This window comes from Crotalus tigris, unplaced genomic scaffold (genome assembly GCF_016545835.1).
Source record: "Crotalus tigris isolate CLP2741 ecotype Arizona unplaced genomic scaffold, ASM1654583v1 scf7180000019189.1338056, whole genome shotgun sequence".
Taxonomy (NCBI): Eukaryota; Metazoa; Chordata; class Lepidosauria; order Squamata; family Viperidae; genus Crotalus; species Crotalus tigris.
In genome coordinates, this window is record NW_024097425.1 from 1,018,395 (window position 1) to 1,036,656 (window position 18,262).

An 18,262-nucleotide genomic window follows, 5' to 3' on the forward strand; every position below is an offset into this window, starting at 1 on the left:
AACAACTGCAGTGATTCACTTAACAATGGTGGTAAGTAAGGTTGTAAAACGCAGCAAAACTCGCTTAACAAATGTCTCACTTAGCAACAGAAGTTTTGGGCTCATTTGTAGTCATAAGTTGAGGACTAGCTAGATAACATGGTTTTGCCATCTGTATTTACTTATTTGTTTATTTAGAAGGGCTTATATGGCAGTTAAGCCTAGAACACTACAACTCCTTTTGTAATATAAGCTTGCAGTAAAACAGACATATCATGATTGTCACAAATCAGTTCCCACACTTCCATAGTATATTCTTAATACCCCTTGCAACAATATCCAGAGATATTCATACCATGTCATTTGTATCTGGAGTGTTAGTTTTGTTCCTTCAAGTTTGTTGTACACATTACTATAATATAATATGCTTTATTATTTCCATTTTTATTTATAGTAATGGCCGGATCTGCCTCCATATGAACACCTATTTATGTGGTCAGTAAGAGTCAACATTAACTTCATAGCACATAATCAACCCATCTGCCTCCATATATGTGCTTTGTTCAATAAATGGTGAAGGGAGATGAAATTTTAAAAAGAGATTGTGCCATCTAAATTTCTCTTCTCTTTTTATGCTCACCTTCCATTTTTGCTTTGTTCTACGCTACAACTTTAAGGAAATGTAATTGCTTCTATCCGCCAAATGAGTTGTTCTAGAATAAGGGAAAACCAAGTATTTATATAAAATAATGTTTATACAAGAAGTTGTCTTTAAAAGTCGAACATAAATCGGTAACCCGTAGATTAACCTTTATTCGGAAATTTACCACTAGAAGGAGGAGGAAGAAGAAGAGGACGAGGAGGATGAATGGAGGAAAGATGTAATATGCAATAATTTTGAGCAATCGCAAGAACATTTTAGGGGTTCGAAAATAACAGCGCTCCCGTCCTTCGGGGAGTACTTCCTCTATTTCGAAATTGTAATCCTCCACAATCATAGAGACTAAAATAATAATACAGAGCGCACCCAGACTTCCGGTGCATTTGTCGGAAACCTGTAAAGCCAGATCTTCCGGCGTGTGACCATAGCGACGTTCGACATGGAAACGTCGCGGATGTCAAAATCGTTACGGACTTCTATTGGGTTTGTTTAAAGCGCGCGCCCTTGGCCCTCCGACCAGCTGTGGACCCCGGAAACTCAACTGCCGGCGGACAGGTCTCGCACACGAAACTCAGCCCAGCGCGTTTGTAGGGACCCCGGCGAGGCGTTGCCGTACCATAGAGAGGAGCCACCGGCGGTCTAGAACGCCTCTCGGGCTTTCCCTTTCGGTTCCGGTGTGAGGGTGCAAGGGGAGGTGATAGTTTCGTAGAGTTGGGTCGGGGGACTGTCAGCCTGGCCCCGGCAGTTGCCACCCTTGAGGGCGAGCGAGGAGGCGGGCGCGAGCTCTTTGGGAGCAGGGAGGGGACTCGCGGGACCGGCAGATCCCGGGGTTTGGGCGGGCGGGGAGGAGCTGCGGGAGCAGAAGAGAAGCGAGCGGCTGCCGTCTTCTCCCGGGAATCTTTCGGGAGGGAACTTTTCGGCGGCGAGCAAGCAGGAAAGGGAAGCCCTGGGAGGGCCGAGGAAGACATTTGGCCTGTCGGCGGCGTGTCTAGTCGGCTGGGGTGTGGAAAAATTGGGAGTCTCATGGCAGCAGCAGTAGCTGCGGGGAGCTCCGGAGGTCCGCTGAACCCTGTTGCGACCCTGCACGAGGAAGCCGTCTGTGCCATCTGCCTGGATTACTTCACAGACCCGGTGTCCATTGGATGTGGCCACAACTTTTGCCGTGTGTGCATCACTCAGCTTTGGGGTTCGGGTGAAGAAGAAGGTGATGACCTGGGAGCCTCTGGCTCAGAGGGGGATGCTGATGACGGGGGGATAGATGACCTGGGGCCTGAAGAAGATGGGGATTACGACAACGACCTGGAGGACAACGATTACTTAGGAGATGGAGATATGGGTGATGAGGATGAAGACGACGTGTCCAGGGATGAGTACGATGATGAAGAAGATGACGATGTCTGGGATGATGATGACAGAGAGTACTGGGACCAGGAAATATGGGATGCTTCTATGGGGAGTGATTTATTTTTTGATAATTATGATGAGGATGAGGAAGTAATGGATGAAGAGCCAGAAGAAATGGCAGAATATACTGTGCCGGCAACACCACCTACTCCACAACGGCAGTCTTTTACTTGTCCTCAGTGCCGCAAAACTTTTCCTCATCGCAATTTCCGGCCCAATCTTCAGCTGGCCAATATGGTGCAGATCATCCGTCAGATGCATCCACAACCACTGAAGCCTATGATAACGTCCAATGACGTAGTGGACATGGCGGCAGCAGGAAATTCATCAGGGGTGCCATCTACTTTAGCTGCAAGTCATGCTCCAAGAGTCCTATGTGAGAAACACCAGGAGCCACTTAAGCTCTTTTGTGAGGCAGATGAAGAGCCCATCTGTGTAGTGTGCAGAGAGTCACGAGCCCATAAACACCACAGTGTTATGCCACTAGAGGAAGTTGTGCAAGAATATAAGGTATGGAATACAAGAAGACGATGTAAATGCTAGTATGTAATCTTGTTAAATTGGCGCCTTCTGTGTTATAAAAGCATTTATAGTACTATAATTTTTGCCAGGCTTTGACAAACATTAGTGGCATACTAATATAAATATAGAGTCCTTGCTTTGCCTACAGAAAATCCCCTGGATGATGTGCTTATGCAGATGTGTAAATATAAATAGATCGGTAAAAATACTCAGTAAACATTCTCGTTATTTAGCTGCTCTGTAATTTTCTGCCAAAAAACAGGTTTTTAGTCGTTTTCCCCTTTAACCATAGAAGCTACAAATTTAGGTCATTTAAGAGAGAGATGGGATTTTGTAGAAGCTGTATTGTAAAGATAAGAAATCTATTTGCATCAGAGGTATCCAAATACAGTGTGATAACTATGTTACCAGGACATGAGGATTTAATAATTATTTCTCTGAACATTGGATTTGAACTTAGTTTCTGCCGCTGTTTTTATGAATGTAGAACATAAATACAATTAAGTCGTGACATTCTTGTTATACTGGTTGTTTTTAGGCTAAACTCCAGGGTCACTTGGATCCATTGAAAAGGAAACTGGAGTCAGTTCTCCAGCAGAGGTCAAGCGAAGAGGAGAAAATAACAGATATCAAGGTAACTTCAATATTTCTTTAATTCTCTTACATTTCCAGTCAGTCTCTTGTTTGAATGATCACCTCATTCTTAATGTACATTTTTGTTAATAAAACTTGGGTGAAGAAGAAATGTCTTGGTCTTAAGAGCAGAAGGTCATCTTTGTTCCTTATCCTGAAGTCAAGGATTTAGAAAAGGAGAAATCCCAGAGTCTTAATTGATATGCATAGGAGTCAGTCTGAATTTTAGAAGCCTGGTCTTAACTACAAAGTATATAGATGGCTTTATCTGCCAGTAATGAGTATTGTGCAATTCCATTCTTCTAAATCTATCTCAGAAGATCTGCTGATATTGCCTCACAGTCTGAGTGTATATGGGTCCATCAGTATTAGGATTGATCTCGTCTTCTAATTTCTTTAGTATTACTCATGGTCTAAACAGAGGTGACGTTAAATAGTATTTCAGGTTCTGCCTAGGTCGGAAAATGCTTAGAATAGTTGAAATCAGCAGAGCTCTCTTCCTTTGCAGAAAGTTATTTTTATTTCTTGTAAACTGTATAATGTTTGGAATTGTTTTATTTATTTAAAACAGTGGTTCTCAACCTTCTAATGCCGTGACCCTTTAATACAGTTCCTCATGTTGTGGTGACCCCCAACCCCCCATCCAGCTGGCTGAGGGGGTATCAAAAACTTGACAAAAAAAAAGGAAAAAATGGGAAAGTATAGGTAGTCCTCGATTTACAACAATTCGCTTAGTGATTGTTTGAAGTTACAACAGCATTGAAAAAGCAAATTATGATCATTTTTCACACTTAATGATTGTTGCAGCATCCCCAGGGTCTGTAATTTACATTCGGATGCTTGACAACTGATTCATACTTATGACGTTCACAGTGTCCCAGGGTCACGTGATCAATGGCCAGGGGGCGTGGCCAGCTGATCACTCAGGTTGCAGAGTGCCTGTGGGGGGGAATCTGTGGGTCTCTGGAATGGGACTGGGATGAGTGCCTGCCTTCCTTCCCTCTCTTCTCTCCCTTTGTCCCTTCCTTCTTTTCTTCCTTTCCTTCACCTCCTTCTTAGTCTCTTCCTCCTTCCCTCCCTCTCCCATTGTCCCTTCCTTCTTTCCTTCCTTTCCTTCACTTCCTTCTTATCTCTACCTCCTTCCCTCCCTCTCTCCCATTGTCCCTTCCTTCCTTCCTTTCCTTCACCTCCTTCTTAGTCTCTTCCTCCTTCCCACCCTCTCCCATTGTTCCTTCCTTTCCTTCCCCTCCCTTAGTCTCTTCCTCCTTCCCTCTCTCTCTCCCATTGTCCCTCCCTTCCTTCCTCCTTCCTTCCTTCCTTCCTTCCTTTCCTTCACCTCCTGCTTAGTCTCTTCCTCCTTCCCTCCCTCTCACCCATTGTCTCTTCCTTCCTTCTTTCCTTTCCTTCCTCTCCCTCTTAGTCTCTTCCTCCTTCCCTCCCTCTCTCCCCTTGTTCCTTCCTTCCTTCCTTCCTTCCTTCCTTCCTTCCTTCCTTCCTTCCTTCCTTTCCTCTTTGTTCCTTCCCTCCCTTCCATTGTTCCTCCCTTCCTTCCCTCTCTCATTGTTTCTTACTTCCCTCCCTCTTCGTCCCTTCCTCCCCCCCCCCATGCCCAGGAAGGGACAAGGGGAGGGGGATAGGCTGCCAGTGTGGCTGGCGGCAAACCTGCCTGTGCACAGGCAGAGACAGAAGAGAGCTCGCCCAGCTCACTTGCTCAGCTTCAGCGAAAGGCATGCAGCTTGCTAAGTTAGATTTGCGCTTCTGCTAAATTAGCAAGCGCATGTTTTCTAGCAAGCAAGTTTGCTGGGCAGGAGCCAAGGAGAGCAGCTACAGCTGCAGAAGCGCGGATTAGCTGTAGAGGCTCGCCCCGATCCTGGACAAGAAGGAAGGAAGGAAAGACGGAAGGGACAAGGGGGAGAGGGAGGGAAGAAGGGACAAAGAGGGAGGCGGAAGGAAGGAAGGAAGGAAGGAAGGAAGGAAGGAAGGAAGGAAGGAAGGAAGGAAGGAAGGAAGGAAGGAAGGGACAAGGGGGAGAGGGAGGGAAGGAGGGACAAAGAGGGAGGTGAAGGAAAGGAAGGAAGGAAGGGAGAAGGGGGAGAGGGAGGGAAGGAGGGACAAAGAGGGAGGTGAAGGGAAGGAAGGAAGGAAGGAAGGAAGGGACAAGGGGGAGAGGGAGGGAAGGAGGAAGAGACCAAGAGGGAGGGAAGGAAAGGAAGTTCCAGCCAGGAGAGGCTTGCCAGCCCGGCTGCCGAGAAACAGAAGAGCGCAAAGCCAAGGAGAAGAAGGTGGTGGTTTCCTCCCAAAGGGGGCTCCTTTTCTCCACCCCTTCCCTGGGTTTGTGGGGAATTTCTCGTCACCAACGCTGGCAGGTGCTGCTTCGAGCCCGCCGTGAGCTTTCTCGCCCCCTTTGCTTCTCCCCCCCTCCCCCGCTTTCGTGAGGATTGTGGTGCCCTTGGGAAGCCGATCGTGCTTTGAAGCTTAGGAGAGGAGGAAGAGTCCCTTCCTCCTTCTCTCCCTCTTGCGTCAGCTGGCGCAAGTTCGGGGGTCGCCAACTGACTGGCGCAGGAGTTGGGCGCTGCAGCAGCCTCCCCTTCGCTAACCTGCGTGCACGAGAAGAAGTCAATCCAGTTGCTGCACAATGAGTCTCTGGGGAGGGCGGGGCCTTGCTCTGCACCTGCGCTCTTCATGCGCCTCCTGCAGGGCACATTTGGTAGAGTTTGTGCAGACTGCCGCCAAGCAGCACATTTTCCACAAACAAGTGAGGTGGAGCGGAGGGCGGGGAGGGAGAGAAGGCGGTTGACAAGCCCTGCCTAAGACCATCGGAAATATGTGTTTTCCGATGGTCTTAGGCGACCCCTGTGAAAGGCTCGTGCGACCCCCAAAAGGGTCGCGACCCACAGGTTGAGAACCGCTGATTTAAAACATACAATGTTTCTGTTGTCTCAGAGAAAGGATTGTAATAAATTCAATGAGAGCTGGCTGATTTATTCCTTGTGATTTTGCCTCAAGCATGAGCTTGGATGTGGGAAAGGGTTTTCTGTCTTTCCCTCATAGACAAGCACAGATATAGCATCTGCCAGTTGTACAGATTGCTATGATTGCTGTTGTTTATAAAACCAGGCAGATATTGTCTGGTCCTGCTGCCTGCTAAAGAAGCTGACAGAGATTTAATGTGCTCTGCCACAAAGTGGTATAGTCCCAAATCTTGGCTCCGTACCCTCTCAGCGTTGCCTTCCTGTTCCTTTCTTCATCTGCCCCAGAACAAGATGAAACTTGATATGAAAGAGTTTGAGTCCGACTTTGAGCGGCTGCATCAGTTCCTGGTTGGAGAGCAAGCCATGCTGCTTCACCAGCTGGAAGACCGCTATGAGATACTACTGGCCACCCAGAGTAGCAACATCTCTCACCTGGAGGAGCAAGGTGCTGCACTAACCCGTCTTATTGCAGAAGCCGAAGACAAGAGCAAGCAAGACGGTCTGCAGCTGCTCAAGGTAAATTCTTTCCCTACTTGCCTGGATTCCTTTTTGTGACTGGTCCCAAGCCTACCTGCCTGTTATAATGATTAAGAACAAACACAACGATATAAGCCTCAGATTGCTTGGTCTGTTAAAAATATGAGTTCACCCTGTGGAATAGGCATTGCTTTAAAACAGTGGTTCTCAACCTTTCTAATGCTGCGACCCCATAATACAGTTCCCCATGTTGTGGTGACCCCCAACCACTTATATATCACCGGGTGCCAGGGGCGTGGCCAAAGAAAAGGGGGAAAAATGGCGGACAGCCTTGTTTGGCGACCCCCGTGAAATGGTCGTTCGACCCCAAATGGGGTCCCGACCCACAGGTTGAGAACCACTGCTTTAAAAGCTATCTGGCCTGTTTAATTTAACAAGCATGATTTTAATAATCCTGGTGGCAGAATACTAGCATAGCAATCACCTAAAAGACATGCTTATGACGAAATTGAGCCTTGACAGACTCAAGAGAGTAGATTTCAAACTTAGAACCCTCAGATTGCATTACTGACATTTGGCAGCTGAATTTTGGCAGTGTGGTTTCAGGCTGCTTTTCAGCAATAGTTAAGGGTAGCAGTGAGAGTGGTTTCTTTTCCAAGGATGTCCCACTTCCCATATTGCCAGCCTAACGAAAGGCCCCCAAATATGACGTAATTAGATAGCCTCTATAGAAAGTCTGACCTCTCAGTATTTCCCATCTTTATTTCAGGAGTAAGTCTGGGCATTCTGATCAACATCTCTTACTGTATTTGAACGCTCAACGGTATAATAGGTCTATATCACGGGTGTCAAACTTGCCACGTCACGTGTCGCAACTTTTTCCGCATTGCCGGAGCTGGGGTGGACGTAGCCTCTACATGATGCAACTGGCCAGCGGGCGGGCAGTTTGTCACCCCTGGTCTATATGAATGCTAAAATGACTGGATTTTAAGGAAGGTTTTTTCAGTTGTTTAGGACAATTTAGAACAACGATTGTTTCTCAGGTTGCAGTGTGTTGAATTTAGTGGACGTGATACGTTATGTATGAAAACTGGAGTCTCAAGTGAACAATATACAGTATTCGGGGTTTGCGGATATTCAGGTATTCACTTGGAAGGGGACTTGACTAATATTCTGTTCAACTGAACAGAACTAGAGCTCGGAAACCTGTTTAGGTCATTGTATTGAATTAGATGTCCCACGCATTAGTTCGTATTATTTGGATGGTTTTACACACATATAGAAATGGGTTGTTTTACATCTATGTTTGAATTAAAACAGGTTGGTTAGAGGTGAAAGCTATTAAATGTGGGAGATAACAAAAAAAAATCAGTTCCATGCTGATTTAGATTGCAGGTAAGACTTTTCCAAAGCTGCAGTGGCTCTGATAGCAGAAGAGGCATGCTAGAGGTTCCCTCTGCTAAGGAAGGCCATCTAGCAGGGTCCAGGAGGAGAGCCTTTTCTCTTGTGGCACCCTCCCCATAGCACAGTGGTTCTCAACCTTTTTAATGCTGCGACCCCCAACCGGTCGTAAGTCGAGGACTACTCAACCGATCGTAAGTCGAGGACTACTCAACTGGTGCAGCACCGTTTGCAGAATGGGACTTTTGGCGGGCTCAGCAGGGCAGGGACAGCCTGGACAATTCCTATTGGCTTTTGAAAGCCAATAGAATTAGACTCTATTCAAGAGAGTCTATTCTATTGGCTTTCAAAAGTCAATAGAATAAAAGGGAGTAGCACAGCTAAGGAAAAGGGGGGAAAAATGGCGGACTGCGTTGTTTGGCGACCCCCGTAAAATGGTCGTTCGACCCCCAAATGGGGTCCCGACCCACAGGTTGAGAACCACTGCCGTAGCATATCATCGAGATATTTGCGGGAATCCTCTTGGCCTTTCATAAGGCCTTAAAAGAATGGGGGCTCTGGAGGTGTGACTGAGCCGATGCATTTGTTATGCTGATTTACAATTTGAATTTCTTTTTATCCTGCCTGTTGCTTCTGTGTGTTTTTCTGTTCTTTTTGTTTCTTACTCTTTCTTTTCCTATTGTTAGCTGCCAAATTTGAGATGAGCAGCCATAGAGAGAAAGAAAGAAAGACTGGCTGGTCCCCATGATTTATTGATTCATACCTATAAGTCTTATGTGAAGAAGTTTGTAAATCTTTTAAATGGTGCTCACAGTGTGGAGGCTGATTTCCTAGGGGAGGGCAGGAATGCTGATAATGCCAACAGTCTGTGAGCACTATCAGAAGCACTAAGTTGGGGGTCCATTAAGCTTAGGAAAGTGGGAAGAGAAATTCCAGATTTCAACTGCAGGAGATATTTATTTATTTAAATAATGTGTAACCCCTCTCACCAAAGACATGCTGGATGGCATACAAAGATTTAAAATTTAAAAAAACCAAATCCACAGTTTATAAAATCAGTATATAGAGTAAGGAGAGTGCTTAAGACATAGCTCTTTCCCAAGTGTTGGGATAGTGTGAGGTTAAAGTGGAAGATAACATGTATGTTGCAACAGGGAAATATGGCAGTATCAAGTTCTTCTGTGTTTTGATGATCGGTTTTATTCTTTTTTGTTTCTGTTTCTGTACATGTTGCTTTATGTTTGATTGTAAGCCATCCAGAATTTGATTTAGGATAAGCAGCTATACAAATAGTTTAAATAAACAAAACCTATATTGTAGAATACACCTGGAATAAAAAAAAAAAAAACCACATTCCAATTCAGATCACTGGAACAACAATATGCTATCAAGCAATGGGACTTGCTTAATCTCAGGGTTAATACTGGGGGTAATATCAAAATTTTTAATGCCTTCAGAAAGGGCAACTGGATTGTAGCCATACAGATCTTTGCGCGGGGGAGGGGAGATGCTGTTATTACAGGTGCAATAACAAAGATCTGTGAGGGGACTGCACTTTCATACTAAGAAAGCAATCATCTGTTTAAAGTGGATCTTCCTGATACACAATATATCTAGCCATACAGTGTCAAGGATCTGGGTAGTGTCTTGTCACATTCAAACCAGGAAGCCTGACAAGTAGTATTTCTTCAAGGAAAGCTTTTTGACAACAAACACAAGATTTGGAACCCTAAGAAATCCCTCTCCAAAAAGCAAGAAGACCCTTTTCAGAAAAAGTCCACAGAAAATTCTGCAGAAAATTGTTTTGATTTCTTTCATTATATTTGTTGTGTTTTATAACATCTAGATATATATAAGCATCCTAACCCTTTTTCTTCTTTTTTTTCCTAGGATTTCAAAGGCACTTTAGTCAGGTTGGTTGAATTTCTGTTGGTTATTCCTGATTTACATTCCTGAAATTTTGCTTCACTGTTAATCAGGTTGTATCTGAAAGTCTTTTTTTTAAAAAAAAATTAATGGCTTTTCGCAAATACCTTTGAGCCAATTCTGCAAATGACAGGTTGAGTACTCCAGAACATTTGGAAATCTCACCATATTGTCTTGGTTTGAGTTTAGTATTAGCTGAGATACTAATTGCCCATCAACAAGAAGACACACACCTCAAAAAAAAAAGGTATAAAAATTTGGAATAGATCGACTTGCTTGAAGTTAAGTAACATTGAGCTTGATTAATGCATGTATGGCAGTTTGCCTGAGAGACCTAGATCCATTTATCTATGCTTGGCCATGGGAGAAAAATGTGTGTGGGGCAGTATCTTAATAATTTCAGCTCAAAAGATTGTGAAACTGGCAACCTGCAGCTATAATTATTTTACCGTTGGTCTAGCTACTGTGTCTATTAGACTACATTTAAATGTCATTAGCAAAATTAATTTAAGAAGCTAAAACTGGCTTTTCAAAAATGTTGTTAGAATATTTATTGGAAACCTGTTTGCTTATATCTTTTATGTATGGATCCATAGAATGCCTAGCTAATTTAGGGTCTAGGGCAGTGATGAACTTTTTAGAGATCGAGTGCCCCAGAAACAGCCCCGCCTCCAGCCCACCCCCATTCCGCCCCTGGCCCACCCTGCCCCGCCCACCCACAGGGCCACAGCCTCCACAGCCTGCTGCCTTGTCCCCACTGCCTGGCTGCCATGCTCTTGACTGTGCTGCTCCACGTGGGCCACAGTCAGGGGCAATTATCCTCCGGGGGGCTACTGGTGAGGAGGGGGCCATGTGGGAAGGTGAGGCTGGGGCGACGGCACGCATGCCCACAGAGAGGGCTCTGAATGCTGCCTCTAGCACACGTGCCATAGGTTCGCCACCACTGGTCTAGGGGAATTGCAGTATTTCAGTACTGCTTTCTATTTGTGGCAAAGTAGTTGGTTTTGTGAGTGTGATACACGTGACCGTAGCCTGTTAATCAACTGATCACAGTCACATCTGACTCTTATGGGGAACAGAATAAGTAGTTTCAGTGAAAAAAATCTTATCTGCCTGTTTCGAGAACTGCTTGATCCTGTAGAGATAGTAATAATAATAGCACTTAGACTTATCTACCGCCCCATAGTGCTCTCTGGGCGGTTTACAATGACAGCATATTGCCCCCCCTCAACAATCTAGGCCCTCATTTTACCAACCTCGGAAGGGTGGAAGGCTGAGTCAACCTTGAGCCCCGTCAGGATTGAACTCCAGCTTGCGGGCAGAGTTTGACTGCAGTGATGCAAATAGATTTGATGAGGGGCCAATAAAACTCGCCCATGGTCCTTTTTTATTATTCTCCTATCATTTTAATGAATTATTTGCCTTCTCTTCCATTTCTGTATGAAAATAATAAGGAGAACTTACACATAGAAGTACTGCTGTAGCAGCAGAGTTACCCTAGGGACTTATCAGGTCCCAGTATGTTATATTTTCTGTTCTTCTTAGTGCTTTTCTTGCTGGTTGCCATTTATCTCGTCTTAACATGTTTGCTCCCTATACGGTCCCTTCGTCAGGTGTGAGAATATCACATTCCAAGATCCAGAGATGGTGCCAGTGGACACAGGAAAAAAATACCGCAATTACTTCCTTATAGATGTTTTAATGAGGAAGATGGAGAAGGTCTTTACCAAAGCCCCTCAAGGTAAGGACACTGAACTCCTTTTCTCCTGCAATGAGAAATACAGAGGTATACCACTGCTCCTAGCCATGTATTCAACCACTGTGCAATGGAAGCTAAGAATTTATTGTAGTAAATGTCACTGGAAGAAGAGTGGAAGCTGCGCAGAAGTAGAGATTCATATAATTCATGTTGTGAAAGGCTTGATGTTTTGCAGGAGTTTAAATAGATGAGTATTTCTCAAACCTGGGCAGATCATGGCTGGGAAATTCGGGGAGTTGAAATCCAGATATCGTCAAGCTTTGAGAAACTCTGATACAGAGACCACCAAGTTTTGCTCCCTACTTAAATTGTTTTTGCTCTTTTTTTTTTTTTTCTCTTACAGCTGATTTGACTCTGGACCCTGAAACAGCTCACCCACGGCTCACTCTTTCCTCCGACTTCCGCAGCGTCCGACTTGGGGAGCGCTGGCGGGATCTGCCGGATAACCCCAAACGCTTTGATTCTGACTACTGTGTTTTGGCCTTGCAGGGCTTTGCGTATGGTCGCCACTACTGGGAAGTGGAGGTGGGTGGCCGGCGAGGGTGGGCTGTGGGGGCAGCCCGCGAATCGGCCCGACGAAAAGAGAAATCCTGCAGTGGTTCCCACCAGAAGCGGGAGATCTGGTGTGTAGGAACCAACGGTAAGAAGTACCAGGCTTTGACTACCACTGAGCAGACCTCCCTCTGTCCAGCTGAGAAATTGCGGCGCTTTTGTGTCTACCTGGACTACGAACGAGGCCAGCTAGGATTCTACAATGCTGAAAACATGGCTCATATTCACACCTTCAACGCTTCGTTTCGCGAGCGCATCTTCCCCTTCTTCCGCATTCTTTCTAAGGGGACCCGCATAAAGATCTGCAATTGATGCCATTGTGGCTGTTGCACATAGCTGAATTTATCCCTTGAGGCCTCTGCTTCATCCTAGCCCTCCCATCCCCTCACCTAATTATGCCTGATAAGAGTTTCTCATCATCCTTGGACTTTGGTGGATTCCTTATCTAGCTCTTATTTTGGATTCCTTCTGAGCGCGATTCCTTCCCTTTGATGAATTCAGTTTTGCACAGTACTACTCTGGTGTTTGACCAGGTCATGGATCTGACTTTATTTTCCTTATGGTGCAGATCCATCTTAGGAAAAAAAAAAAGTGCTCTCTCTCCTTATACTTTTTGGGTATAATCACATGTCAGCTGATTATACCCTTCTCATCTTTAGATAGTTGAAACCCTGATCTTCTGTGTCTCAGAAGAGAAATTAGAGTCCAAGGGTTCTCAACCTTGGTAACTTTAAGACTTGTGGACTTCAACTCCCAGAATTGAATTCTGGGAATTGAAGTCCACAAGTCTTAAAAGTTGCCAAGGTTGAGAACCCCTGAATTAGACCTTATGGAGCATGCAATTATAAGGTTGGTGGGACCTGCTGTGGCTTTTTAACTTGGGTTTAGCAATCCAAGATTTCTTCTTGACTTTTTCTGAAGATACCTAAAACTTTCTAGTCAGGCTTTGATGACCTAAACAAAATAATAGACCTATGTATGGTAACTTTTCTCTGTTTTGAATTCCCCTGATCAGACAAGGTGACTGTTCCAATATGTTCTTGGGATTGGATCAAAGTCCATGCTTTATAAGCTGGGATGAGGAACATGTGGCCCTCCATATGTTACTGAATGACAGTTTCTAAGAACCCCAGCAATCATAGCCTATGTTGAAGGATACAGGAGTTGTGGTCCGGTACCATCTGGAACATGGAATAGCCTCAGTGTTACGTCTGTGTTGCTGTCACCAGAGCCTGGATTCCTGTAGCCCTCACACTAGCTTGCATTTTAAAGTAATGATACGGAAATATTTTTGGCAGATTCCTAATGCTATTATTCCTTAATTGCTCCAATGCCTGTATTCTGATTTCCTGTTTTTTTTGTTTTGTTTTTTGCAATTTACTAATAACCAATTTAAAAAAAATAGAATTGCAAGTTCTGTCCCATGTTCTTTACGCTGATTTCATGAGATGTTCCATTTGAAATGTCTCTTAAATCTTTGATGCTCTTTTCTATCTCTTCTGCCATTTATCTATTCTAGAATGTCACATGCTGGCCATTTGGAGCAAGGACAGTTCCAAGTGCTGTTGAGCTGTTGAATGTCAGTCATGACTGTAGATGTGTGTGTGCTATCCCATCAGATGCTAAGATCACATTATTGTTGTCTTATCCTCTTTCTCTGTCTTCCCACCATCTGCTTTGAATAACTTATTTTAGTCCTTCATTAGTTTTAGCCTTCCCTGTGGAGTCTTCTTGAACCGCTGAAGGCTTTAGCTGTTCCATCCATATGTGGTTTTTTTAAAAATTCTTTTTGGCTTGACAGAGCTGCTTCTGAACTATTTTTTGCTAAAAAATATTAAAAGGAAATCTAGTTTTTTGGAAAAATGTTGAGAGATAAATAAAGTAATAAATGATTACATGTGAAATGCTTTGCTGTTGTGGTTTATTTGAATATTGAGAATGAGCTGGTTCTTCGGAATTATTTAATGAAGTGATTTAGGGTTGTTGTTTTTTAACGATATGAGGAATTCTTAGAATATTCTTCTGGAAGGACTACACCAGTGATGGCAAACCTTTTAGAGACCGAGTGCCCAAACTGCAACCCAAAACCCACTTATTTATTGCCAGGTGGGCGTGGCCCACTGGATGGGCATGGCTATGGTTGTCATGGCAGATTGGGTGGGTGTGGCCAAGGTGGGTATGATCATCTCGATGTTGCTCGTGGGGAGGGATGCCTGTGGGGGCCGGGCAGGGTTGGGGGAGATCCAGAGGATCTCTGGCAGGTGGGGCGATGGGTGGGAGGCTTGTCCTGCGGGGAGAGGTGAGGCAGGGCGGGGGTGCCATTGTTACAGGGCAAGGTGAGGCAGGGGCCAGGGCAGCTGCTGCCTGATACCATCAGCCCCTGCACACACAGGCCAGCGAATGCATGGGTGCTGGGATGCATCCAGCCACGTGGGACCGCAGCGAGTTAGCGGGCGGCTGGTTAAAGAGGGACAGTTGCCATCTCCGCGGCATGACGCACGTGCCCACAGAGAGGGCTCTGAGTGCCGCCTTTGGCACGTGTGCCATAGGTTCGCCACTACTGGACTACACAATCCAATGGTTTCAGTAAAACCAAGCCTAAGGTCTAAATAATGCTGTAAATCGTGTTAACAATCTTACTATGTAGGCCTGCAACAGGTTTGATCATTCACTTGCTGGGCAGATCCCAGACAAGGGCAAGTAATTTTCAATTGCAGCGAGCAAAACATCTGTTAAGAAGCATCATAGGGCTGGAACGGACCATGGAGGTCTTCTAGTCCAATCCCCTGCGCAAGGTATTCCATCTTGGACAAAGGGTTGTCCAGTCTTTTCTTGAAAACTTCCAACGATGGAGCACCCACAACTCTGGGAGGCAAGCTGCTCCACTGATTGATGGTTCTGTCAGGAAATTCCTCCTCATCTCCACTCTACATGTAAATCTGATCCACTCACTGAATGTATGAATCTCAAAATGGACACAATTGTTTAAGGTGGTATAATCGGTGTGAGGTTGTCTCAGTCAATCCAGATCTCTTTAATGAAAGCCATCAAGCGTTTTGATATGTTGGACAGTGTATTAAAAATTCAAAATTCATACACTAAATCAAGGGTCTTCAAACGTGGCCCTTTTATGACTTGGGACTTCAACTCCCAGAATTCCTCAGCCAGGCGTGCTGGCTGAGGAATTCTGGGAGTTGAAGTCCACAAGTCATAAAAGGGCCACATTTGAAAACCCCTGCAACTAAATCCAATCAGAAATTATATTGCCATCATATGCTTTTTAAAAAAGGGATTGGGACATGCATTTACCATGAAGGTTTTCTGTAATGGAAAATCCTTCCACCTGCTCCTGTGTGGAAAGAGGACTGACTTCCCCAGTTTCATATAAGTGCAGAGAACTCCATAGGTGAATGGTGGCGAGCCTATGGCACGCGTGCCAGAGGCGGCACTCAGAGCCATCTCTGTGGGCACGTGCGCCATGCCCTGGAGATGGCAATCGTTCCTCTTCAACTAGCTGCCTGCTAACTCTCTGAGGTCCCACGTGGCCGGATGCATCCCAACATGGTTTGTTTCCCTCCCCCTGTCCATCTGTCCTGGCCTCGCATGCTCTCCTTTTCCCAAGCACAACCCACTGCATCGCTGCCTCAGCTATCGGCTGGTCGTCCAGCTCAGAGGCGGCTTCTCTGAACTGCTAGCGGTGGGCTGTGGAGCCCCAGAGTGCGGCGGTCAAGGGGCCAGCAGGCTGTAGCTGCTAACGGACACTGTCGGCCCCCATCCGCTTGCTGGCCTCTGTGTGCGGGGGCCGATGGTGTCAGGGAGTAGCCGCCCCGGCCCCTGCCTCGCCTTGTCCTGCGACAATGGCATCCCCGCCCTGCCTTGCCTCACCTCATCCCGCAGGACGAGCTTCCTGCCCACTGCCCCACCTGCCAGAGACCCCCCCTGGATCTCCCCCAACCTTGCCTGGCCCCCACAGCCATCCCTCCCCATGAGCAACATCAAGGTGACCACGCCCACCTAGTCTGCCATGACCACCACAGCCACGCCTACCTGGCACCCGGCGATAAATAAGTGGGTTTTGAGTTGCAGTTTGGGCACTCGGTCTCTAAAAGGTTCACCATCACTGCCATAGGTGAAAAGAAAAAAAAGAACAGAAGCCAAACCAATGCCCTTTTGTCACTGTATTGTAGTTCTTCCAATGTTCTTTCAGCAGTTTATTTATTTATTTATGAGACTTATATACCGCTTTAAGTGCAAGCACTCTCTAAGCAGTGTACACCAGTAAGCAATGTATATTTACATTGCCCCCAACAATCTGGGTCCTCATTTTACCTACCCCGGAAGGATGGAAGGCTGAGTCAACCTTGAGCCGGTGAGATTTGAACCGCTGACCTGCTGAACACAGTCAGCTAAAGTGGCCTGCAGTACTGCACTCTAACTGCTGCGCCACCTCGGCTCAGTTGCTCCAAAGGCTTCCTGTATAATTTTTTGGCTCACTGGCAATTTCAGTGCAGGTGTTCTTCTCTTCCCTTGTATTCAAGACAGCCCCAGGGAGCCCTTGAAGTAGCCTTTTGGGAAGATGCGCTGCCTCAGCAAGCTTTGAGAGGGAGTGTTTTGTTCACAAGTTTTACAAAAGGCCCCTTGGAATTCCTTAATTCACGACAGCATGTGCCCTCTTGAAGAATCAGGACCCGACTCTCCCTCATAATAGATGTGAGCTGCTACTAGTTTTAATACGCTTGCCCATACTCGTCTGGGACTGGTAGACTTGCACACTGTTCTTGTGGGAGTGCCCCGCATTGGGGTGGGCATCAGATGGCACCATAGCAGTCAACATTCTGGTTCTGGCTTTTTCCTTAGAGAAACTGCCCTCATGGCAGGAACTGGAGGGTTCTTGGGCATTTGAGGGAACTCTACAAGCCTGACTCCGGGGGCAGCCAGAGTTGCTTGGTTCAATTAAGCCCCGTCCCATGGTTGTAGACAGGATCCAATTGCCGCTATAGAAAATGATGGGGAAAAGAGTTTTAAGATGGCGGCACTTGGATCAGCTTCGGCTGCATTGGCTCTCCAAGGTGAAAAGTTTTGGGAGGGATATTAAGGGATGAAGGGCACATGATCAGGAAAGTTTTAATGTGTTTAAGCAACGTGGTGGAACTAAGGTAACGTATGACCGACAATCTTTGCTGGCATGGCGAGTTTCTAGCAGTTTCGGAACTGTTGGTGAGACCATTAAAAGTCATTGGTGCTGTTTGAAATTGTTCTGCCAGTAGCAAGATCGGACTGCTGGCCCACTGAGGGATTCTATTGCAAATTGGCTGTTTCCAAAGGAGGCAGAGGAGAGGTCGGACGGGGGGGGGGGAGGGTTATGGAGCGAAGGAACTGGATGAGGCTGTTGGCAGGCCCAGAGGGAGAGAGGCTTTTGGAAGAGTTGGTGGCAGCGGCAGCATTCTCCAGGGCAGCGGTTCTCAACCTATGGGTTGCGACCCCATTTGAGGTCGATCGACCATTTCACGGGGGGGGGGTCACCCAGCCGGTGGTTGGCCTGCTTCGTCTCTGCCGCTTGCCAGCTATGCAGGGGGCAGCACCATGCATGTGCGGTGCTCCCTGGCAGGGAAAGTCCTCGACTTACGACCGGTTGGGTAGTCCTCGACTTATGACCAGTTTAATCCTCGACTTACAACCGGTTGGGGGTCGCGGCATTAAAAAGGTTGAGAATCACTGCTCCAGGGGCGAAAAGGAGCAAGGCCTCTTTAAGGAAAAGGTGGAAGAGACAGGATCAGAAAAAGGAAAGGAGGCAAGTTGTTGTGCAGGAATACAAGCTAATTTGAGGGCTAATCCAGACGGAGCTCCGTTTGTTTCCATCTGTCCTGTTTGCCATCGTTCGCTCCCCACAGACCAAAATGGAAGATATGTAACTTGAGCTGGCCACGGACAAGGAGTGTATATCGGAGGTGGTGACCCTTTTGAGAGTTGTATGCA

At 46.1% G+C, this 18,262-nt stretch overlaps 1 protein-coding gene across 1 annotated transcript; it reads left to right on the forward strand.

Annotated features, from left to right (window-relative positions):
- The first annotated feature begins 25 nt into the window (after nucleotides 1-25).
- Nucleotides 26-14,190, forward strand: TRIM41 (tripartite motif containing 41). Its single transcript, XM_039360968.1, has 7 exons — nucleotides 26-31; nucleotides 1,262-2,554; nucleotides 3,105-3,200; nucleotides 6,457-6,687; nucleotides 9,940-9,962; nucleotides 11,589-11,716; nucleotides 12,078-14,190. The coding sequence occupies exons 1-7, from the start codon at nucleotides 26-28 to the stop codon at nucleotides 12,596-12,598; spliced, it is 2,298 nt and encodes a 765-aa protein (XP_039216902.1). The 3' UTR covers nucleotides 12,599-14,190.
- Nucleotides 14,191-18,262: the final 4,072 nt, after the last annotated feature.